General features: G+C 38.2%; 1 protein-coding gene across 1 annotated transcript; it reads right to left on the bottom strand.

Moving 5' to 3' along the window:
• Positions 1–883: 883 nt before the first annotated feature.
• LOC125239651 (E3 ubiquitin-protein ligase rnf8-A-like) lies at positions 884–16,652 on the bottom strand. The gene is made up of 10 exons (XM_048147293.1): positions 16,470–16,652; positions 15,344–15,915; positions 12,847–13,017; positions 11,571–11,732; positions 8,206–8,372; positions 4,560–4,672; positions 3,726–3,765; positions 2,397–2,659; positions 1,905–2,014; positions 884–1,325 (listed from the first exon to the last, which is right to left on the bottom strand). Exons 2-10 carry the CDS (start codon positions 15,866–15,868, stop codon positions 924–926), a joined length of 1,953 nt encoding a protein of 650 aa, XP_048003250.1. The 5' UTR covers positions 15,869–15,915; positions 16,470–16,652; the 3' UTR covers positions 884–923.
• Positions 16,653–24,974: the final 8,322 nt, after the last annotated feature.

The following is a 24,974-nucleotide window of genomic DNA, read 5'->3' as shown; positions in this document are numbered from 1 at the left end:
AGTAAAATATGTAATCACAGTGCATAGACTGCCATCTCTCGACACAGCTTTGAAACCTCAGTTTTGACAATTTGGCCCATATTATTAGCTTGATATGTGTTAAAATGTCAAATATATAATATTAGCGTCATCTAGCCGAGCGTCCCCCAAAGGTGTAACGCCATCTAGGCCACCGTACCTTTTCCTATATCGTCACTACTTTTAAAAAATCTCGTATCTCACGCTGTTCCTCAAAGTTAAAACGCAGTAAGTCTATATGCATTCCATACATACTTACTACAATTTTCTTTTCATTGACAGACGAAGATACAAGTTTTTTTAAAAGTAGTGACGATATGGTTCTGAGGTACGTTTTTTCTTAGACTGTAGCTGTCTATACGGAGTTACATGTCTTTGGTATTTGTCATGCTAGTTCAGTCAATGTCAGTACATCTTGTACTGAGACTGACTGAAAGCATGACACGTTCGTACGTTTCCGTAACAATTCGAAGGCAAATCTTTTCGCAGTACATCTGTAGCAAGGTTTTCATCTCGAATGAAAAAACGTGTAGTTCATCTTATTTCATCATTCAAAACATTTTAGTTCATAGAACATATCTTTTGTACTAGCTTTTGCCCGCGGCTTCGCTCGCGTTAGAAAGAGACAAAAAGTAGCCTATGTCACTCTCCATCCCTTCAACTATCTCCACTTAAAAATTCACGTCAATTCGTCGCTCCGTTTTTCCGTGAAAGACGGACAAACAAACAGACACACACACTTTCCCATTTATAATATCAGTATGGATAATAAACAAAGCAGAACTTTGTGACCTGATTTTCTACACCTACATCTGCAGTGGCGCCCAAACTAAATACGGAACCCTAAAAAAAACTCATCATAAAATCTCTTGTGACATTAACACTTTTATTTCTATTTATTTTTATTAATAATAATCATCATCGCCATCGTCCGCGTATGAATCTCCATCGTACTCGGGAGCAGAATAATCGCCAGGAGAATTCTCGCCTTCATCGTAATTCTCGGGTTCCGTATTCTCGCCTTCATCATAATTCTCGGGCTCCGTATTCTCGCCTTCATCATAATTCTCGGGCTCTGTAACTTCACCTTCATCGTAATTTTCGGACCCAGAATTCTCGCCTTCATCATAATTCTCAGGCTCTGTACCTTCGCCTTCTTCATAATTCTCGGGCTCAGTGTTCTCGCCTTCATCGATATCTGGTTCCTCGTAATTCTCGGAAGCTGAATTCTCGCCTTCATCCCCCTCGGGTTCTCCTTCCTCGTAATTGTCAGATTCTCCACCTTCATGACATTCTGGATTCTCCTCCTGAAAATTAATTTGACTAGTATTTTTTTTATCTTATTTATAGTTAGCGTAGACTAACATCTGGTGCAATGCGTAACTCTATAAATATTTGTTATTTTAGTGATAATGATGTTTTCATCACACCCGCACTTTAAATGTGCTATTGCACGCAGGCGGGGCATGAGTTATAGAAAAATCGTTCTCCCAAGGGAATAATGAAATTTCTTATACCGTACTTAACTTTTTTACATCTATTTACATATTTTTTACATTGCGAGTGTGATGAAAAACATTGTGTGTAACTCGGGGAGTATGAATATTACTAACTCGAGTCTTTAAATCGCTCCGGCAAGCCGTCGCGATTTAACTTACTCTCGTTAGTAATATTCAACTTCCTCCCCTTGTTGCACAATGTACTATTGGTTAAATAATTTTCTTTGATTTTATTTTTACGAAAGTTGCGACAAGGTGGAATTTGGCATAAATCATTTAAGCAACAGTAGGCTAGTATTTATATTTTTTTAACTGTAACGTTGTCGCCTAGAGACTAAAAGAGCCACTACATTTAAAGTTAACGATCATGAGTCATTAATTAATTACCTGATCTTCGTTGTCTGTCTGAGAATTCTCACCTTCCTCATAATTCTCAGAGTTCTCGCCTTCTTCGTCCTGCCCGTAATTCTCCGAGTTGTCGTGATCTTCTTCTGGAGCTATAGAAAATTAAAAAAAAACACTGGTTATATTAACAAAATAATACCTGGGCGATATACTTCGTTGTTACTTGTTAAGAAAAACGCATGAAAGGTCGAAAATTCGCGTTTCTCGGGACATGATAGATCGAATTTATTATTATTTCATTTCATCGATTTTTCACTCCCGAAAACCCCCCATAACAAATTTCAGCGAAATCGTTCATGCTGTTTCCGAGATCGCCGGTATAAATAAATATATCATCATAATATATCAAGAATTGCTCGTTTATTATATTATACTTCTCAGATAACTGGTAAGATCGTAACTCAAAGGAATACATATAAAAATGTATGAATTGTCGATGTCAATGTTAAATACGTAAAACACAAGAATTCTCACCTTCATCATACTCATTTTCTCGATCACTCCCCGAGTTCCCTTCATAGTCATTCTCGTCATAATTCTCGTTCTCGTTCGAGTAATCATCCGAGTCAAAGCTGGAAGGCTCAACGCTGGAGTCCGTATCCATGGGTACGAGCATGTCGAAATCTGGCTCGAGAGAGGATTCTCGGCCGTGGTAACTCGATTCGGACTCGTTGGAATTCTCGTCTTCGAGAAAACGTCGAATGAAATCTGGGTCGAAGAGGTACCTCTGAGTTTCACTGGAAATAAAAGGTATTTATTGGACAAAAAAAACACTAAATATTTTATTTATTATTATTTATTATTTGGAGCCCGTCGTGTCCCACTGCTGGGCAAAGGCCTCCCCCCAATTTTTCCACTGATCTCTATCCAGTGCTATGTCTGACCATTCCTCCAAGAAGTAGTCCAGTTCATCCCTCCATATTTTACAACCGATTATCCGCAACGCAGGCTTCGTCATGAGGTTACAGGCATAAATCAGCAACAGGCGTCGTCCTTACACACAAACAATAAAGCTATCCGCAACAGGCTTCGTCATTTACCCATATGTGGGTTATTGCAACAACAACATACGCGCAAACTAACTAGGACCCGCCCGAGTCGTACCGGGCCCAAAGGTTCCCATCACACTAGCAGCATTTCCACGCTGTATAGCCAATGAAACCCCCTGTGCCAGATACGACCCGGAACGCGGATCGCAGCCCCTATCCCTAAGTCGGCGACCAAGTTCCTTAACGAAGGCTTTAGCCCCAGTTCCCCAGGGACCCGCCGTCTCCACAGCAAGCGGCACAAATGTGTACAGTTGAAACACTATCTAAATACATAGAAATGGAGTGCCTAATTGATGTGATCGCATACCGCCTGGCAAAAAAAGACTAGAAAATAATAGGAGCGCCACCGTCTATGCATGACACTTCTGTATGAGAAAAGTAAGTTGTAAGTTTTCCTATGATAAATAAAATCTTGCAAGATATTTTTCAGTACAGATGGTGTTTTTTACGCACTAGTGCGAGAAGTGGTTCATTATATGCCAGGTCGAAACTTCGGAGGCTCGTCTGTACTGAAAAACGTCGTACGATACACGTGCGAAAAGGAAATTCGTAACTCGTGTCGATTAAAAACACTCCCTTCGGTCGTGTTTGAATTTATCGCCACTCGTTTCGAACTTCCTTTTTTACGCACTTGTATCGTAATGTACTATTTCAGTACAGATGGTGTCTGTTTTACGCACTAGTGCGAGAAGTGGTTCATTATATGTCAGGTCAAAACCGTGAAGTTTGTAATTTTAAGCGTAGTTATACGTACTTATCTATGGTCGTGGTTGTTTTTTCCTTAGCCTCCAGCTCTGAAAAGACAAACACTTTTAAAACGAAGATCACACGACATAAAAAATCTCTTGTTACAGAATTCAGGTTACTAAGAAAGATTTAAAATGATAGTTCTTCTCAGAAATGTCCATACTTAGGCCGATAGTCCACTATCATATTTATACAATTTAGATTGATATCATTTTATTAATTCAAAGTAGTTTTAAAACAATATTGTTTATTTCACCAATAAATTGCTCTGATATTTAGAATAAGATGAATATTGTACATTGTTGACAATTTAAAAGTGCTTATTGTAAGCCTATTTGAATAAAGAATATTTTGATTTGATTTGATATGTTTATCATAGAAATATGGTCATAGGCAACATACCGTCCTTTTTCTTCACGTTGGAGAAAAAGGGAGGCATAAAGACCTATGATTATATTTCTACGATAAACATATGATAGTGGACTATCGGCCTAAGTATGGGCATTTCTCACAAGGCGCGTTTTTACGTTTTCGGGGCAAAAAACGTTAGAACTGAATGTTCTAATAACCTAACCACAAAATTAAAATTTTGAAAAAACCCCCGACCCTGACATAGTGGACCGATTTTCATGAAACATGGCTAAGAACACTCCGGACTAACTCAGCTTTCAGACAAAAAAATCTAAATCTAAATCGGTTCATACGTTCGGGAGCTACGATGCCACAGACAGACACACACACAGATAGACAGACAAACAGACAGACAGACACGTCAAACTTATAACACCCCTTCGTTTTTGAGTCGGGGGTTAAAAATCTGAATTCATTTAAAAAAATATACCATCTCTAGATTTGACGAGTTCCTGTCGTTTCTTCCTGGCGTCTGCGGTGTCGGCCATTTTGTCCACCAGCGAGTCCAACACTATACTCCTGCACTCCGATGTAATGGCCGCTCTAAAAAATAAATCAAAATTAGTATTGTGTCGTTTTTTTCTTTTACGAGTTTACAGTGCTCCTGAGGAAACGCTCAATTTTAAGCTCGCATATCTGCGGCCAAAAGCACAGTATAATAAAGAGTACTATCGTACTCTTAAGAACTTTTCGGGTTAAGAATTTCACCACCCCCTTTCTTCCCGTGGGTGTCGTAGAAGTCGACTGTGGGATATGGGTTAAATTGTGGCGTAGGCGAGAGGCTGGCAACCTGTCACTGCAATGTCACAGTTTCGTTTTCTGTCAACCCCTTATTTGCCAAGAGTGGCACTGAAACTTAAGTAGTTTTATGTGCTCTGCCTACCCCTTCATGGGATACAGGCGTGATTGTATGTATGTATGTACTATCGTACAGTATACCACTTCCGCTCCCCGCTGAAAGCGCCGTCCTCGAAAGAGGGGGTCCTCACAGGTTACCTCACAGTTACTGCCTGTCAAAAACGCGAACAGTCTACCTGTCATATTTCACTCATACAAGTATGATACGCGTTCACCTACACGAGCTTAGAATGTGTGCTAGGAACGCGCCTCTTTCATATATTTGATCGCCAGTGTCCGAGATGTGCCAAAAGATAGAGAAAATGTTATAAGTATATTTTGCCCAAAAATTCTTTCTTTTTTAGGGTTCCGTAGTCAACTAGGAACCCTTATAGTTTCGCCATGTCTGTCTGTCCGTCCGTCCGTCCGTCCGTCCGTCCGTCCGCGGATAATCTCAGTAACCGTAAGCACTAGAATGCTGAAATTTGGTACCAATATGTATATCAATCACGCCAACAAAGTGCAAAAATAAAAAATGGAAAAAGATGTTATATTAGGGTACCCCCCCCTACATGTAAAGTGGGGGCTGATATTTTTTTTCATTTCAACCCAAACGTGTGATATATTGTTGGATAGGTATTTAAAAATGAATAAGGGTTTACTAAGATTGTTTTTTGATAATATGAATATATTCGGAAATAATCGCTCCTAAAGGAAAAAAAAGTGCGTCCCCCCCCCTCTAACTTTTGAACCATATGTTTAAAAAATATGAAAAAAATCGCAAAAGTAGAACTTTATAAAGACTTTCTAGGAAAATTGTTTTGAACTTGATAGGTTTAGTAGTTTTTGAGAAAAATACGGAAAACTACGGAACCCTACACTGAGCGTGGCCCGACTAGGGTTGCAAAAAAAGGGTTTTTTTTCTGGCTTGAAAAAAAACATGAAAAAAAACCGTGAAAAAAAACAGTTTTTTTTCTGGAGTATGTTTTTTTTCTAAAGTACGAAATCTCAAAATTTTAAAGTAGTTAATACTTTTATACGGTTTTTTAGACTTAACGTTAACTATTAAACGAATTTAATCAAATAACTTTAATTTCTAGTCTTATAAAAGTAACATTTACGAAATCTGTAGTTGGTAGTTATCACTATTTACTGTTGGCAACACCACTGCCTCTCCACGCTACACGCAGCATCGTGGATTCCCCAATAAACGTTTGTATACTGAACGTTAATTGAATTAAAATTTACGTTATTGTTATTGAAACACGTTACAACTCACGAAAAACCGTTATTGTCGTATTATTTGTTCATCTGAAAAAAAACCATATTTAGAAAAAAAACCAAGGTGCTCGGTTTTTTTTCATGTTTTTTTTCACAATTCTGAAAAAAAACATTTGGTTTTTTTTCTATTTACAACCCTAGGCCCGACACGCTCTTGGCCGGTTTTTTACTATTTTTGAATGTACTTTTATATAAATTATTCATAAAACTAGCACTTAAAATGAGTTGTAACGGTTTTTTTTCCTCACTTTTTGACATCTATCAATGAGGATAGCGAAATTATATTCTCCATAATGGCACACCTCGGACACTGGCGATCAAATATAATATGAAAGAGGCGCGTTCCTAGCACACAGCCTAAGCTCGTGTAGGTGAACGCGTACCATGCTTGTGTGAGTGAAATATGACAGGTCGACTGTTCGAGTTTTTGACAGGCGGTAACTGTGAGGTAACCGAGAGCGGGGGTGGGCGGCACTTTCAGCGGGGAGCGGGAGTAGCCATTCTGTACGATAGTACTATTTATTATACTGTGATAATGGCAACAACGCCGTATAGACTGATAATGCCTAAGAGAATAAAGTAACTCAGAACCATAAAGAAAGGTACGGTGGCCTAGATGGCGTTGCATCTGTGGGGGACGCTCGAGTAGATGGCGCTTATATTAATCATCATCATCTTCCTTGCGTTATTCCGGCATTTGCCACGGCTCATGGGAGCGTGGGGTCCGCTTTGACAACTAATCCCAAGATTTGGCTTAGGCACTAGTTTTACGAAAGCGACTGCCATCTGACCTTCCAACCCAAAGGGTAACTAGGCCTTATTGGAATTAGTCCGGTTTCCTCACGATGTTTTCCTTCACCGAAAAGCGACTGGCAAATATCAAATGACATTTCGCACATAAATTCCGAAAAACTCATTGGTGCGAGCCGGAGTTCGAACCCGCGACCTCCGGAACGAAAGTCGCACGCACTTACCGCTAGGCTACCAGCGCTTTTTGCAACTTTTCAATGTCATTTTTTATATTTACTTTTTATAGCTACTTGGCGCTTATATTAATATTTGACATTTTAACACATATCAAGCTAAGAATATGGGCCAAATTGTCAAACCTGAGGTTCAAAAGTTTTAAGCCTGTGTCAAGAGATGGTAGTCTATGCACTGTAATTACACATTTTACTTTGACAGTAACTCTATAATACTTCATCATCTTTGTGATGTAGTAAGTGCTTGTCTTTTATTTATAGGGCACTCCTTGTTAGCAGTCGACTGGCGTATGCAGTAGCGACAGAAACTGTGCGAGCCTAGAGTGGTTGTACTACTCGTGTGTAGCGCACTGTTAGAGCGAGACACACATACCGTCGACCGATATGGTGTAATCGGTAGTAACCCTGTCTGCTAAGCCTTCTGGGTTCGAATCCCGGTAAGGGCAATTATTGGTATGATGAACAAAGATATTTTCCCCTCACTAGCTCGGAAACACGTGATTTGTCCTTTAATGCCAGCGGGTAAAAACGCATTTTATCCACTAGTGGGTAAAGTAATTTGACCTTGAATAAAGTCAAATTAACTGCTTTAAAATTGATAAAAATAGGTGAATCTAGTAATAAAGATGATTTACCACCTGTGGAACTACTGGAAGCAGTGATAAATGCATTTTTTGCGTTGTAGTTTCCTCGCTATAGTGAGCGGAAAAGTTTTGTGTTACACACGGGTGCAAATGTATTTTACTTCTCGTGTGATAAAAAATTCCACACTCAGCGTTAAAATACAACTTTGCCCCCTTGTATAACAAATAACTATTATAATGCATAAGCGAGAGGCTGGTAACCTGTCACTAAAATGTTCCAATTTTAATTTTCTTGCATCCCCTTATTTGGCAAAAGTGGCACTGAAACTTGAGTAATTGCATGTGCTCTGTCTACCCCTTTATGCGTGCGAGTATGTATGTATGGTTATACCTGCATATAGGGCACTCCTTCTTGTTAGCAGTCCATTTCCGTATGCAATAGCGGCAGAAACTATGCGAGCAGCCGAGAGTGGTCGCTCGGACGAAGAGCTCCGAACATATGCTGCACTGCAGTTCTGATTCCATGTCCAGCTTGGAGTCACTCGAGGTTGGAGGGACCTTGAAACATATAATAGTACATTACATCAGAGGCCGGGAAAATGAGGATTTCCGGCCAAGTGGGTATATACGGCCGAGCGAGCGTGCGAGCGAGGCCGGATAGGGATACGAGGCCGGGAATCCGTTTTCACGCCGAGGCATGTATAGTGTTTTTCTCAAACATACAATGAAATAAATAAAAAATGCTCTAAAGGACAATATTTTATAAAAAAAGGTTACTTTGCAGGCCTAGGCCTAAAAAATAATATGAAATCCCTTTACAGTCCTCTCGAGTTGTTGCGCCCAAAAAGCGATACTTTCCAGCCCATTTTAAGGAACGTAAAGACAATATTTCATTGCATGTTTGAGAAAATATAATTTTATATAGATACTAGTTTCTGCCTTTTACATTTTAGGAAACTGGGGGTTAGAAAGAGACAAAAAATAACCTATGTCATTCTCCAATCACGTCAATTCATCGCTCCGTTTTGCAGTGAAAGACGGACAAACAAATAGACACTTTCTCATTTATAATATAAGTATATTTAGTTTGGATAATCTGATCGTTTAACCTTTTAACCGCTTTGAATTTTTCACCGAGCCGTGCTCGAGTACGTACGAAATTAAAATAAATAAATATATTGGGTTGGTAAGAAAGTAATGAGCGAATCATAACCAATATTGTAATTTTTATTTAATTTATTATTTTAATCATTTATCAAAAATATAACGGCCTTCGTTATCTACTACTTGTCTCCATCGTTCTGGTAAAGAATGAATAGCATCGGCGAAGAAGTTCTTAGGTTTAGATTCAAAAAACTCAGCTATGTACTGTCGTAGATGGGCTTGATCATCGAACTTTTTTTCATTCAAGGCATTGCTTAGCGATCTGAACAATGCGTAATCCGTAGGTGCCAAGTCTGGAGAGTACGGTGGATGAGGTATCACTTTCCAACCTAGCTCCAATAGCTTTAGCCGAGTCACTTTTGCAATGTGTGGGCGAGCATTGTCGTGTAAGAAAAAAACTTAAGCATGCTGTGGACGATTCTGACAGATTTTTTGGTTTAAATTTTCAAGCTGATTACAGTATACTGATGCGGTAACAGTCATTCCACTTGGTAGGAGTTCCCAGTGAATAATACCAGGAATATCCCACCAAACGGACAGCATAACTTTTTTCGGGTGAGGCTCTGTTTTTGGTGCCTCTATTCCTTTTTCGTTTGGAGCTAGCCACTGACGTTTGCGTGTGTGATTTATATATAAGACCCATTTTTCATCTCCAGTTATAAGATGGTCCAACCAGTTGAATGTGCGGCGAAAAGACAGAAGTTGTATGCAGATATCGGCACGGCGGTTTAGTTGATCTCTATCAAGTTCGTGCGGTATCCAAACACTGTATTTGTAGTTTTTTCCCAACTCGTGTAAATGTGTTTCTATGGTGACATGAGAGCAGCCTAACTCGGTAGCAAGAGTACGACTCGTTAGCCTGGGATCTCCTTCAATTAAGGTTTTTAATTTGGCTATATCAATCTTCACCGGTCGACCAGACTTAGGTTGATCTGATAATGAAAAGTCGCCACTACGAAACCGCTGGAACCATCGTTTCGCCGTGGCCTCAGACACAACTTCAGGAGCAACACGCTGACATATATTACGCACTGCTTCGGCGGCTGAATGGCCAGACTGAAATTCATATAGTAAGCAATGCCTTACATGCACTTTTAATTCGTCCATTTTCTTCCTTATATTAGCTCGGCGACAGCTAGTGAATAACTGACGAGAAACTGTGCGACTCGCCCTTTATATACTTTCGACCATAGAAGATTCTAGAACTCTCTCAAAAATTTTATGTGGAATTCAATCGATCGCTCATTACATGCGGGCGGCCGCGAGTTCGCGGTCTAATCAGGGGTGGCTCGCATTCTCACGGAACGCTTGTCCGCACTTTCTATTACTATTAGCTTCGTGCGAAGTGCATGGAGGGGGTAAGCAAAGCGATCGCAGTGCTTGCGGTGGTCAAAATCGACACTGATTGTGGTTGTCATCTATCAAACCTCATATAAAATATAATACAATGTGTAATGTTTGATATGGGGCATCAATGTTGTTTCGTTGTTAATTGTAAAAATAATGGCATAAATAGTCGTTGCATGTTCTATGCGTTTCTTAGAGCACACTGGAAATTGGATCAAAGAACTAAATGGATAGCTACGGTGAAAAGAAAACGTAAGTGACATGTCAAAACAAAACATTATAATAAATTATATTTAAGCTTTGTTTACCTAATATTGTTCAATACGCTGTTAGTATTTTTCCTACCGTAAAAGATTATGCAAAAGATTCAGGTCTAGCCTGGGAATAGGCCCGTGGCGGATATTTCTGCGGCCGCGGACAGGACTAGGTACTTACGTTTAGATTTGTTTTATATGGCATTAACGGGACGGAGGTTTAGCGAATACCATATCACTAGCTCGAAGAACTTGTACCATTACTCCTATGTTCTTCAAGATTCCTTATATGCCCTGCCAGCACCAATTTATTGACTCTTTCTGTAGTCTGGGGTTGGAAGTTTATACCGCGAGTAATGGCTTTGGAAAGTGATTTTTGGTATTATATCCATGTCTTTATAATCTATCTACCTAAATTACACTTGAAATAGTAGCTCTTGTTATTTGATTTATTTAAAATTAACGAAAAATCGTTAAAATATAATGTTTGTTTACATGTCATTTTTTGACATTTTCCACTTCAATTTCACATGGTAGTGGGCGTAATTGTCGTGCACGTAGCCAATACGTCGCGAGTTTTTTTAAAGGTTCATATGCGATACCCGCGTGTGGAATGGCTAATAACGCTTAGTTAAACAAACATTATGAATAAAATAGGACAATTTTACACAAATCTACTATTGATTTTGTCATTTATGGCCAACGGAAACGTTCAATCAGGCTTGTGACGTTGGGATTTAAACAAAAATATATAAATACTGTATATACCTAGAAAGTACCCAAGACTTGAATATAGTAGCATAACATTTTATCTGAGTATTAATTTTTTTTAATACATAGGCAACCCTAGCGTCCGACGCTGCGCACGTGCGGCTCGTTTCTTTGTAATCATTTTGTAGGTATTTAAAAAGGCGGCATCTCGTGAACTTCAAAGCAGTGGGCCTTCTGTACTTGTACTATTATATATTCTGTGGTATGGATAAAAAACTACCTTTTTAAGCGCCGCCTTCTTTTGATCGAGCAGTTGCTCCGCTCGCCTCCTCTCTTTCTCATGTAGTTCCTTCTCTTTCGCCAGTTTTTTGTTGACCTTGTCTAACTCGCTCTGTAGTTCCTTCTCTCTGCGTTGCTTCTGCTTTTCAAGCTCTTTTAGCTTCTGCGAAGTAAATAAATAAATATTAGGAACACTTACGCCGTGGCTTGCGTGGGCGACGGTCGCGCGACGGCGATGCAACGCATACGAAATCAAACCTTATCGATATGGAAGTATGAGACGCGACGGCGACGGTCGCGTGACGGTCGAGCGACCGTCACCCACGCAAGACACGGCGTTACACTACATAAACCGTCTACAATCTTCTCCTACATGCCTGGCAAAAAAGATGGTATCATACAAAATTGACTTAATAGTTGCCACATGCATTTATAACTCCACAACGTGTAAAAACTCACAAAGAAAAAGTTTGCCAAACACTTGAATTTAACCGTATCCTCTAAAGATGGATTAGTCTATGATAAATCCATTTAAAGAATCTGCCAAAACAACCCTTCAGAGAATCGATTGATTCTGTTCTCGATTTCATCTTTTGTATCGATTGATACTGGCTGAATAGACTCTGTAAAAAAAAGTATTGACAATGTGTGGGAGTGTTCTATTAAAAAACATTATTTGAAATTTGAACGGTGTGTTCCCTTTGCAAAAAAAAAATTAATGGTTGCAAAATTAAGGGAAGATTCTTTAGTTCAAATACAATAAATTTCTCTAAGAAACTAGCCTCTCAACTCTTACGGTTATCGGATTATTAAAAAAAAAAAAATACTGAACACGTGTGTGGCATCCCTTACCACTTCCTAATCTTATTTGTTTTGACATGTGCCGTCAAGCACTTGCCAGGCCGTATATCGTCACTACTTTAAAAAAATCTCGTATCTCACGCTTCTCCTCAAAGTTAAAACGCAGTAAGTTTATATGCATTCTATACATACTTACTACAGTTTTCTTTTCATTGACAGACGAAGATACAAGTTTTTTTAAAAGTAGTGACGATATACCGTTTACACTCTAATGAGGAGGCACACTGACATTTTATGCCGCCAGGCGGCGCCTGTGCAAATGTCTAGGCATGTCACTGTCATTCATATGTGACAGAGATAAAAAAATATCTTCTCGCTCTCACATATGAAATTATTTATCTGTGCAATGGACTAATAAGGTGGCGCCATCTATCATAATCTTAGTGTAAAAACCGTGTAAGTAAACCAAGACTTACTTTCTCTTTATCAAGCTTCAGCCTCCGAGTCTCCCTGCGCAGTTTCTTGAGTTCCCTCCTCTCTTTCGCACGCGCCCTGTCCTGCTCTCGCCTGTCCTCGCCCTGGTCTCCTTGCCCATGTCTCGGTTTGTCTTTGGAATGCTTGGGCTCTGTTGCTTCGTCTTGTTGTGCCTGAAAAAGGGATGTCTTTAGATAGATAGATATCTGTTTATTTGCTTGTCACAATACACACAGAATACACAAAAGAAAGTTACAAATAACAAATAACCACAGAACTTAATTTAGATAGAAGAAACAAATTCATATATTTGTATAGGGGCCGAGCGTGTCAAATTTTGTACTGAAGTTGATTCTTGCCTGTAATTTTAAATATGTTTCAGGCTCTTGATTGTTCATAATTTTTGTGTTGTTGCAATTGAATATCACGTAACGAGGCATTTTTTATGTTTTGGTTGACTTCAACTTACAAAAATTGACGCCCGAAAGCTGCAAGCTGCGAGTAAAGACGGACAACTCAGTGGATTTCACTGAGTTCATTTGACACGCTAAGTAGATACGTTTGCTTGATCTATGGTATATATGACATGTGTGCAAATAACCTAATCACAAAAATTAAAATTTGGAAAAAACCCCCAACTGCGACATAGTAGACCGATTTTCATGAGACATGGCTAAGAACACGACTAACTCAGCTTTCAGACAAAAAAAAACTAAATCTAAATCGGTTCATCCGTTCGGGAGCTACGATGCTACAGACAGACACACACACAGACAGACAGACACGTCAAACTTATAACACCCCGTCGTTTTTGCGTCGGGGGTTAAAATAGTTATTTGTTATACAAGGGGGCAAAGTTGTATTTTAACGCCGAGTGTAGAATTGAAAAACGAGCAAGTGAAAGGATTCTATAGTTGAACCACGAGCGAAGCGAGTGGTTCGAGAATAGAATCCTGAACTTGCAAGTTTTTTAACAAACGAGAAGTAAAATACATTTGCACCCGAGTGTAACACAAAACTTTTCCCCTCACTATAGCGAGGAAACTACAACGCAAAAAATGCGTTTATCACTGCTTCCAGTAATTCCACAGGTAGTAAATCATCTTTATTACTAGATGCACCTACTTTTATCAATTTTATAGCAGTTAATTTGACTTTATTCAAGGTCAAACTACTTTACCCACTAGTGGATAAAGTGCGTTTTTACCCGCTGGTATTAAAGGACAAAACACGTGTTTCCGAGCTAGTGAGGGGAAAATAATTAAAATACACAATAAGCAAATTGGAAAACAGGAAATTGTACAGATTTTTTAATAGTTAATATTATGTTTAAATGTTAATATTAAGTTTAACACTTTAGCAACTATGAACCCGCCTGATGGGCACTACTGAACTTTGCTCAGACGCTGAAGAACCCGCTGGGGGGCCCAAGACAACAACTTGAACCCAAGGTCATCAGGAGTTCAGCACTAGAATCTAATACATTTAATAGAGCAGTTCTTGTTTATTTATTTATTTTTTCTACTCCCGTGTTGTTATTCGTCATTTACCGTGTCGTGCATAGATCGTTAAAACCCTACATAAAAGATGCCCGCCCCCGGCCGGCGCCCCGCGCACCCACGCATACGATATAGCTCTTACAGCATTGTTAGGTAGCCTTTAAGGGATATAGCGGGCCGCGGGGCGCCGGCCGGGGCGGGCGGCGGCGCGGGGGAGTGCGAGCGACAGGGTGAGTGCAGAAACATTGCAGAGGACAAGTCAAAATACTTATAGGAAACAGTGCGAATTTCACGAAAGTTATTCTAGAAAACTATTCAAAAGTAAGTGCATGGTCGTAGAAAAAGTATTGTATGCAACGGTGTTTAACTGAGTCAAAAAATACTCGTGGCGTCTTAATAACAATTTTCGGCTTCGCCTCAAACTGTTACCCACGCCACGCGTCTTTTTTGACCTCCTTTAAACGCCTGTTGCATAAAATACTATTACCGGTGATTTCGGAAACAGCTCTTAACTCGCTAAAATTTGTTATGCGAGGGTTTTCGGGAGCGAAAAATCGATATAGCTTTATAGAGCTTAGTCTTAAGTCTCAAGATTTTTCGAGTTTTCATGCATTTTTAAGCCCTGATGCAAAAACGATGGGGTGTTATAAGTTTGACATGTCTGTCTGTTTGTCTGTGTGTGTGTCTGTCTGTGGCTTCGTAGCTCCCGAACGGATGAACCAATTTAGATTTAGTTTTTTTTGTTTCGGTCCACTATGTCGGGGGTTTTTTCAAAATTTTAAATTTGTGGTTAGGTTATTCGTTCGCATTATTAAACACAAAATATGGCGCTAATTTCAGAAGCCTGTCCGCAGAGTGCGTAGCTCCGTTGTAAGAGCGTCGGCCTCACAATCACAGGTGTCGGGCATATCAATTTTAGCTGACAATTTTGATTTGTCAAAGAATGGGTAATATATGTCTGTCCTTTAGCAGATTTGGGTATAAAATATCAATAACTTACCATCATGGAAGCTATTCTATCTTCCGTTTCCATTCGATTAAGTTCCAGCTGTTTATTCCTCCGCATTTTAAGCAAAGCCTTCTGGTTCTTGACATTCTTTTTAGACCCTTTCAGTCTCTCCATACGAACAGCATAGTCATCATATATCTCTTTCTCTTTGTTACTCTGTTCTGATAATATCTGCTCCTTTAATTTCAGCGTATCATCTAAACTCTTATTTACATCACCAGACATGTGTTTTTCATTTTTCGTTACAAGAACTAAACGTGACGTCCTTCTTGGTGACTCGGATTTCTTATTTTCATCATTTTTGCGTCGCTTGCGCTTTGAACTTTTGATATTTGATGTAAATTTGTAAACCAACTCATTTGACGATTCAAGCTTAATTATATCTTGGTCGGTGAGAGTGTGTGCTTCGCCTTTGCGTAGCTTGTTATCGTTGACTTTAATACTGGAGTAGCTGCAGTTTTCTAAGGTCCAGTGACCTTCGACTTTTTGAATAAACAGTGGTCTTTTGAAAGACATTTATTGGGTATAACAACTGTGTTGTGATGCCCGCGGCCAAGTTTAAACTGAAAATCGAAGATAATATTGTCACTACTTTTAAAAATCTCATATCTCACGCTGTTCCTCAAAGTTAAAACGCAGTAAGTCTTATATGCATTCCATACATACTTACTACAATTTTCTTTTCATTGACAGACGAAGAAACAAGTTTTTTAAAAGTAGTGACGACATGTCAAAAATACAATAAAAGAAAGAGTGGGACACAAAAGTTTAAATGGTAAAACTATTTGAAAAAATACTGGAGGTAAATGGATACAAACAGTAAAAGATAAATGGAAAGCTATGGAGGAGGCCAATGTCAAAGGGTGAAATGATAGTAAGTTGATATATTATAAGAAAATGTCAAATTCAATAATAAATACAACAATAAAATAAAATAATCTGTAATTTACAGAGACATTGATAAAACTATTGCAACTAAAATGGATGTCCGATATATTACCCCTCAGTGGAATGATTACAAGATACCTACCTTAAAAATATAAAATAAAAGAATCAGTTTGAGCTGTCTTTGGACACTAAAACGAATTATTGCTTACTAATTACTGTAAATACTTACGACATTTGTTGTAATCGGAATTCTTTGGAATTTTTCTGACCCAGGTTTCATGGGGTTAATAGCACTTAGTACCGGGTATTGGGCCTCCATGCCGAAAACTCATAAATTCAGAATGTTAACGTCGTACCGAGTATTTTATTTACTAAAGAACAATGAGAAAATCGCAAAAAAGCTTGCAAGGCAATGGAAGTTCCAAATCCAAACAATGTCACAGAATTGTCAACTGTCAATGTCAAACTATCTGTCAAAGTTTAATGTACATCCATGTAAGGTGCAGCTAGACTCCTGCCGCAACAGGGTGGCTAGCCGAATGGCACAATCGCTCACGAAACGCTCACGAAACGAAGCGCTAGTAGATATCTATCTCTATCGCGCTTGCGTATTGGCGGGACAGAGCCAGCGGCGTATCGCTTTCGTTTGGCGTCGGAGAAATGCCATTCGGCTACGGGGCCTGGTATTCTTTGTGCTGAACTGCCTCTGAACCACAGAATTACAGTTAAACCAGAATGAGTAGTTAGGTCAAAAAGTGTGTCCACATGAGAGGTCATTGTTTGGGCTGGTGTCCCTCTCGCACTTACTGACAATTTCAACCACGGAAGTATAACTATTTCAACCATGGAAGCCATGCTAAAATAAGAGCTCGGTGACATGTATCTTACTCACACCACACTATTACCTATTTTATATGAGCGAATGAGACAATATTCCACAACTTCTTTCGTTTTCTCGAAGGTTGTCCCCAAATGCTGATGTCAAAACGGACCTGGGGTCCATTTATTATACGACAAAATTAAATATACGTTTGTCATTGTACACTCGGTGTCCATCTTTGACAACTTTACATGGTCGTATTATATTGTTTCGAATTTCTAGCAGGACTTCGATGGTCGTCTTGACTATTTTTAGATATTTTTTGAGAATTTCTGATATATCGTGAAAAAATTAGTTGGGTATAAATTTGTGATAGTTCTAAGTTTCTGTTTCAAGTATGGCTTGTGTGATCAAGTGGTGTAAATCTCATTCAGGGAGGAAAGAAAACACGCAGGAGGTTATAACATTTCATCGGTAAGTTTCTTTAAATTTTGATAATCTTTATTGACAGAACCTGATAGAAATATAAATGTTCATATTGGTAGTTTATACAACTCAAATCTCATTCGATTTTGTGTAGATTTATGCATATTTTTTCAAAGTTTTCTCTAACGCGGAAAGGTTATGTTTTTTGGGATAGTGATGTGTTGTGTTTTATCGACCTTGCAATAATAACCTATCGATATGCATACCTTTAAAACGACATCAATGATTATTGTTCTTTGTTATGATTCTCTTGTTATTTAGTTATCTCGCAAATTCTAGCATAGTGATGTGATGTGTTTTATCGACATTGCAATAATATATCGAAATTCATACCTTAAAAAATACATCAATGATTACTGTTCTTTGTTATGATTCTCTTGTTACTTAGCTATCTCCCAAATTCAACTTTATATATTTCTTAGATTTCCAAAAGACGAGCAATTAAAACGCTTATGGATTCAGCGAGTTAATAGGCAAGATTGGTCTTGGAACAGCCATAGTAAAATATGTTCAAGGCACTTTTCATCGGACTCCTTTCTGCCAAGTAAAACTACTAAATGGAGGAGGTTAAAAAGTCAGGCTTTACCAGAGTTGCACTTGACAAACACAGACTTTTTGGTAATATTTAAACGAATATTTGTGGTTTCAGTAGTTAGACTAGTTAGCATCTAGCAATAGGCAAATATTACTTAGGTATATAAGTCATATTTTAATTTAAAAGAAGTGCTCCTGATCCTAATGTTCCTATACATGTAATCAGGGCCGGATTAAGGGTAGAGCGAGTGGAGCGGCCGCTCTAGGCGCCACATGGTAGGGGGGCGCCAAAATCGAGAATGTGGAAAAATCCATACAAAAAATTATACGTTGCGTGGGCGCGAACATATCACAAAATGGCGAGAGGAGTCGGAAATGAATCCACCTATTGAAAATCTAGATTTGTAATTCAGATTAAGTGGAAAGTTGCACCACATTGCCATTCATAAGGGCGCTATTGCTAGGGCGCCGTAAAATTAGGATTCTAGCCCTTGACAAACCACGTTGTTGTGCGGCGAACGGCAAAGTTACGTCGCTATCCAAATGCAAAAATATGAGTCTACCCAATAGTCCAAAGCGGAGTTCCTCATAAAGCCAAAGGCGCAAAACGTCTCAGAGAGGCGCAATTTTGTGAGTCACAGCAAATGGTGAGCGAATTTCAAAGCACTTAGATCACTTAGTGGCAAAATACCGAAATGGGCATCCCGACGGTGACGATCGAGTCCGCAGTTAATCTCTTAATTAAGTCTTAGTATTATAAAAATAATAGCGATGGCGAAACATAAGGCCTAAAAGTTGGGAACATAGGCGCCCTGTGAAGTCAAAATACCCCAAAATATGTCAAAGACCGCAGCTCTGCAGACGATAAAAGCTTGAAATTTCGCGGATTCCCCGCTGGCAGGTTGTCTTAATTAATCGAGCCAATAGGAAAAAAAATCGCGCTCGCTTCGCTCGCGCTTGATATTTATAATTATCTTCTCTTTTAGTTAGGACAAATTCCGAATCTGCTTTCCTCACTTGGCCACTATAGTGCTCCCTTTTGTTTGTTATTTTATGTACATGATATCCACGTGCGACTACGAAAGTTCAACCATTTGTCCCTTTCGCACTCTGTATGATGAAATCCATAAATTTTGTATTGCGTTAATCTTCTAATTACGGCATTACTATGAAAAAAATTTCGCGCTCGCTACGCTCGCGACGCGATTTATTTTCCCACGTAGTCAAACTTCTTCCCAAAGGCGCCGAAACTCAAACTCGCTCTACCCTGATCGAGTGCACGGGCCGGCGCTGAATGCTCATGTATCAGTTATTAATAGGTACAGAAGTCGCCGCAAAATTGGAAAAGTAACATAAATTATATTTTTTACCTCGATAGGCATTATTAGAAACTATAGGAAATGGGTTTAGGAAAATAGCTAGTAAATTTGATTTCATAATATACATATAGTGGATTATTTTTCTTTGGGTATAGTGATTTTAATTAGCTTAGTTATATTTCTCAGGCAAATAATCCAGTGCCTATGGATATATATGATACCGAACAAATAGACACGTCCACTCCGAATGCATCAGGTTCACAGATAAATACTGATATCCCCTTGGAACTAGTAAGTTTATTTGTTTCATCTTTCTTTTCTTTTCTTATTGCAAAATCGTTTAGTTATAGCGATTTTAATTCATTTACTTATATTTTTTAAGCTAAATGATCCAGTGCATGATGTGCCTATGGATATATGTGATGCCGCAAAAATAGAAATGTCCAGTCCGAATGTATCAGGCACACGGATAAATACTGAAAACCCCCTGGAATCAGTAAGTTTATTTATTTCATTTTTCTTTTTTAACCGCCGCCTCAAATCTCTCAAGGAAGGCGGTTCTCAATTCGTGTGTATGTTTTCCTCCGTCGTTACTGGACCGATTTTGAATTTTTTTTATTGAATGTATATGTATACAGATAGATCCCATTTTTCACAGAACCCAGTTCTGATAATGGGATCCTGGAGAAATTGGGGGAACTTCTCAAATCTGAAAGGCACACATATGGTGATTTTTGTGTTTTTTAAGGAACAGCATGCATTTACATACAAAACAGTGACATTTAGAGCAGTGAAACTGCTGATGATGGTCAGAACGGAACTCCTCAAATCTGAACGGCACGCTTATAGTGACTTTGATATTTTTATAAGAACAGCATGCACTTATGTCCAGAACAGTGACCAGTGACATTTGGTGCAGTTGAACTGCTGATGATGGTCAGAACGGAACTCCTCAAATCTGAACGGCACACTTATAGTGACTTTGGTATTTTTATAAGAATAGCAAGCATTTAAGTTCAGAACAGTGACATTTATTTAGTTGTGTTTGTAAAGAATATTGAGTTTTCAAGTCAAATTTTGTCAATCTTCGATTTCTTTTAATTGGATTCATGAGGAATTGAGGAAACTCCTCAAACCTTAACGGTATACGTATATTCATTTGTGTTGCTATCAAATAATTAAAGCATTAAAGGCAGTTTAAAAAAATACCTACACATTTCTACATAATCCAACATTCGCCAGTAGCTTTTACCAGAACCCCAAAGGCGGTGGTTTTTTTTCTTAAAATTATTTTATTGCACATTCGTTTGGTTATAGCGATTATCATTCATTTACTTATATGTTTTAAGGTAAATGATCCAGTGCCTGGTGTGCATATGGATATATGTGATACCAAACCAATGGAAATGTCCAGTCCGAATGTATCGGGCTCACGGATAAACGCTGATATCACCTTGGAATTGGTAAGTTTATTTATTTATTGCACATTCGTTCGGCTGTAGAGATTTAATGTAATTTAATTATATTTTAAAAGGTGAGTGATCCAGTGCCTATGGGTTTGTGTGATACAGAACAAATAGAAATATCCAGTCTGAATGCAGTCTCCGGAAAAAATATTGATATCCCCTTGGAATTGGTAAGTTTATTGAATAATTATTTCGCTACATCATTTTTGTTCTGGAGGAATCCTCTACCAGTCAATCAATAACAGTACCAGTAAACCAATAATAAGTTGTAAATACTGCCTGTGGTCTACCACAAATGATTTCGGGGTTGGTATGTACCCCTTGATAAAATATAGATACATACATTTTTTATTCAACCACAAACTTAAATTCTTTGCAACAAAAAACAAAATAAAAATAAAAAAAGAAGAAGAATAAAGAAGTTGTTTAATGATCTGCGGGGTGTCTGAGGATATCCTGTATAATGTTTATTTGTTATTTTTTACGGTTGTTTTGCGGTGCTCATTGAATTGCATAAGTACCTTGAAAGTATAGGATACCACATTAGAGATTTATACTCATGTTTTAATTTCTAGTCAATTGAGACAACGCCACCTATATTGGAAGTCACGGATATGAAGTCAAATGTCGACTGTGCCGAGTCTAAATCACATTCCAATAATAAACTGGTAAATTGAAGTTTTTCTCCATCATTAGAAATATATTCAGGCACAAACATGATCCCCCCCCCCTTCCCCTCTGTGGCGCGTGTGGTGACGAGTTAAGAACTTCACCACCCCTTTCTTCCCGTGGGTGTCGTACAAGTCGACTGTGGGATATGGGTTAAATTGTGACAAGGGTGGCACTAAAACTTAGTAGTTCATGTGCTCTGTCTACCCGTGTATGGGATACAGGCGTGATTATAAGTATGTATGTATGTATGTAATAGTATGTATGTACAAACATGACACCATACTTCATTAATAAACACTAGTACTTTAGTAATTCAATATTACACATAAGAATAATTACGTATTAAACCCATATTTTGTACATTTAAACGTACATATAAATAATAAAATTGTGGTCGTATTTTGAGGAAGCTGGTAATAATGAACTACATTCCTGTATTGTTATATATTTTTCATTATAGGCACCAAGCTTTAATGCAAAACTAGGATACAAGACGTCAGCATCTTCAAACAGTCAATTTGTACCAAAAATTTCAAGAGGGCGGCATGAATTAAATAGATTTAAAAACATTTCCCCACGAAAAAATATTATGACCAAATCGTTTTCTGCCAAAAAAGAGATATGCAAGACGCCTGCATGTTCTACATGCAATCAACATGAAGGAACCATCTTAAGTATGCAAAAAGAATTCCTTTTGTGAAAAATATAACCTGTTTACTGATTCACAACATGGGTTCCGCAAGAAACGGTCGACTACCTTAGCAGTCTACAAATACGTCAATGAAATTTTAGAAATTTTAGATAGAAAAGAATACGCACTTGGTATATTATTTGACATGACAAAAGCATATGAAAAAGTAAAATTTAACATACTTCTTGATAAATTATACGGTATCGGAGTGCGTGGTATAACACATAAATGGTTCCAATCTTATTTAAACAACAGAAAGCAATGCGTTGATATTGAGTATACGGACGAACACTCGAAACAGATTAGCATAGTTAGATCTGACATCCAACCAGTGTTAGACTCAATCCCTCAAGGAAGTGTTCTAGGGTGCGTCCTTTTCATTATATATATAAATGATCTCCCAAAATCCTTTTCTGAAAACTGTGTCATGTTTGCCGACGATTTTTCGCTACTACTATCATGTAGAAATAATATACACCTCAATGACAAAATACATCATGTTGTAACAAACATTGTAAAATGGATGAATGATCACAACCTAGAAATAAATTTTACCAAAACAAAAATGATGCAATTTAGGCCCCACCAAAAAACCGAATTAGACTTCCATTTTTCCTTTGACGGCATTGAATTGGAATGCGTCCCCACTTTCTCACTCCTCGGCATCACTATTGACACCCATGTAAATTGGAAAGATCATGTACAAAAAATAAAAACCAAATATAGCCAATTCAATTATGCTCTAGGACAACTAAAAAGGACCACCGACCTACAGACTGCCTTATCGGCGTATTATGCGTTTGCTCATGCATGGCTTAGCTATGGCGTGATCCTATGGGGCAACAGTACTAACGCACCAGATTTATTCATCTTACAGAAAAAGTCCATCCGTATACTCTCAAACACGAAACACCCAGAAAGCTGCAAAGTATATTTTCAAAACCTTGGCATCCTGACCTTGCCTTGCATCTATATCTTAGAGTCGTGTAAATTTGTTAAAAATCACCCAGATAAGTTCATTAAAATCGGAGATGTACCACGTCGTTTTGAGTCCCGTTCTAAATGTAATTTAGTGCAAGTGTCGTCTAAACTAGCGATACATAAAAATGGACCATATCCTTCTTCGATAAGGATCTATAACAAATTACCGAACTGCATAAAATCTGAGCCTAACTACAATAAATTTATACGACTGTTAAAACATTTCCTTGTCGAAAAAGCCTTTTACACCGTCACGGAATATCTACAATATGATGACATCCAGGATATTTAAATCAATACTTATAACATAATACCGTCACCTCTCTAAATAATTATATATTATATTATAAACATTGAATGTAATTATGAACGAACTAAATGTAATTAAATTATTTATCAATTATTTATTAAGGCTAAATTGAATTGTATTCTTTACTAACTTAAAATTAACTTTAACTGAAATGACATTCGTTGTGTAGAAATATTAACTTTAAATCTAGTTTTAGATCTTAGCTTTAGATATATTGCAATACCCTCACAGGGTGTGTTGAAACTATTCACATGTATACTTATTAAGACCTTTGTAACACACATTGCAAAATAAATGAAATGAAATGAAATGAAGAATTAGAAAGAGTTAGGAAAGTTTCCCAAAGACGCTTGCAGAAAATCAAGTCTTTAAGAAAGCGTCTTTCCCGCCTAGGGAAGAAGACAGACGATCTCTATACCATTTTAATTAATCGGCTTAAAGAAGAGAATGTTGATACCGAATACATTACACTGTTACATAACATTAATCAAAATGACATTATACGAAGATTTTTGCAGAAACAAGGAGGTGAAGCCCTAACGAGAGAGTACAGCCATGAAATAAAAAAAATTGCAGTGACATTACATTACCTTTCGCCGAAAGCGTACTTATTCATCCGTGAGCAGTTCCAAGACGTCTTGCCACATCCGAAAACTATTACTGCATGGTACAAGGGAGTTGACTGCAATCCCGGGTTCACCTCCGAATCTTTTGATAGTATCAAAGCTCGAGTACAGGAAAACCCGAAAAAACAATTGTTCTGTACATTAGCCATTGACGAAATGGCGATTCGCAAACTTATTGAGTGGGACAGTTATAATCAAAACTATTACGGCTTCGTTAATCTCGGTTGCGAATTAGATTCTGATTCAGTCCCCGTTGCGACACAGGCTTTAACATTTATGGCTACATGCTTAAATGAAACTTGGAAAATACCTGTTGGATATTTTTTTATACATTCCATAAATTCTGAACAGAAAGCGACCCTAGTTCGACAATGTGTAAATCTACTACAAGAATGTGGCATCTCTGTCGTAGCACTCACATTCGATGGGGCAGCTTCAAATATTGCCATGTGCAATAATTTGGGTTGTGGTGTAACTGCAGAATCCACTTCGTTTCAGTGTGGCGAATCCAATTCAGAGATATGTTTATGGCCAGATCCTTGTCACAACATAAAGTTGGTGCGAAACGCACTCGCTGATAAAAAAACATTGAAAGATTCTGACAACAATATCATCTCCTGGACACATATAGAACAGCTTGTTAAATTACAAGAAGATGAGGGATTACATCTTGGCAATAAACTAAGGCGATCACATATCAACTTTATAAAACAAAAAATGAAGGTCCGCCTTGCGACACAGCTTTTTAGCAACTCTGTGGCTGATGCTTTGCAATATTGCAAAGATAAGAGGATCCCCGGGTTCGAAGATTGTGACGGTACCATAAAAT

This window comes from Leguminivora glycinivorella, chromosome 26 (genome assembly GCF_023078275.1).
Source record: "Leguminivora glycinivorella isolate SPB_JAAS2020 chromosome 26, LegGlyc_1.1, whole genome shotgun sequence".
In the NCBI taxonomy this organism is placed as follows: Eukaryota; Metazoa; Arthropoda; class Insecta; order Lepidoptera; family Tortricidae; genus Leguminivora; species Leguminivora glycinivorella.
The sequence above is the reverse complement of the archived record's forward strand: the minus strand, read 5'-3'. Positions and strand labels throughout refer to the sequence as shown.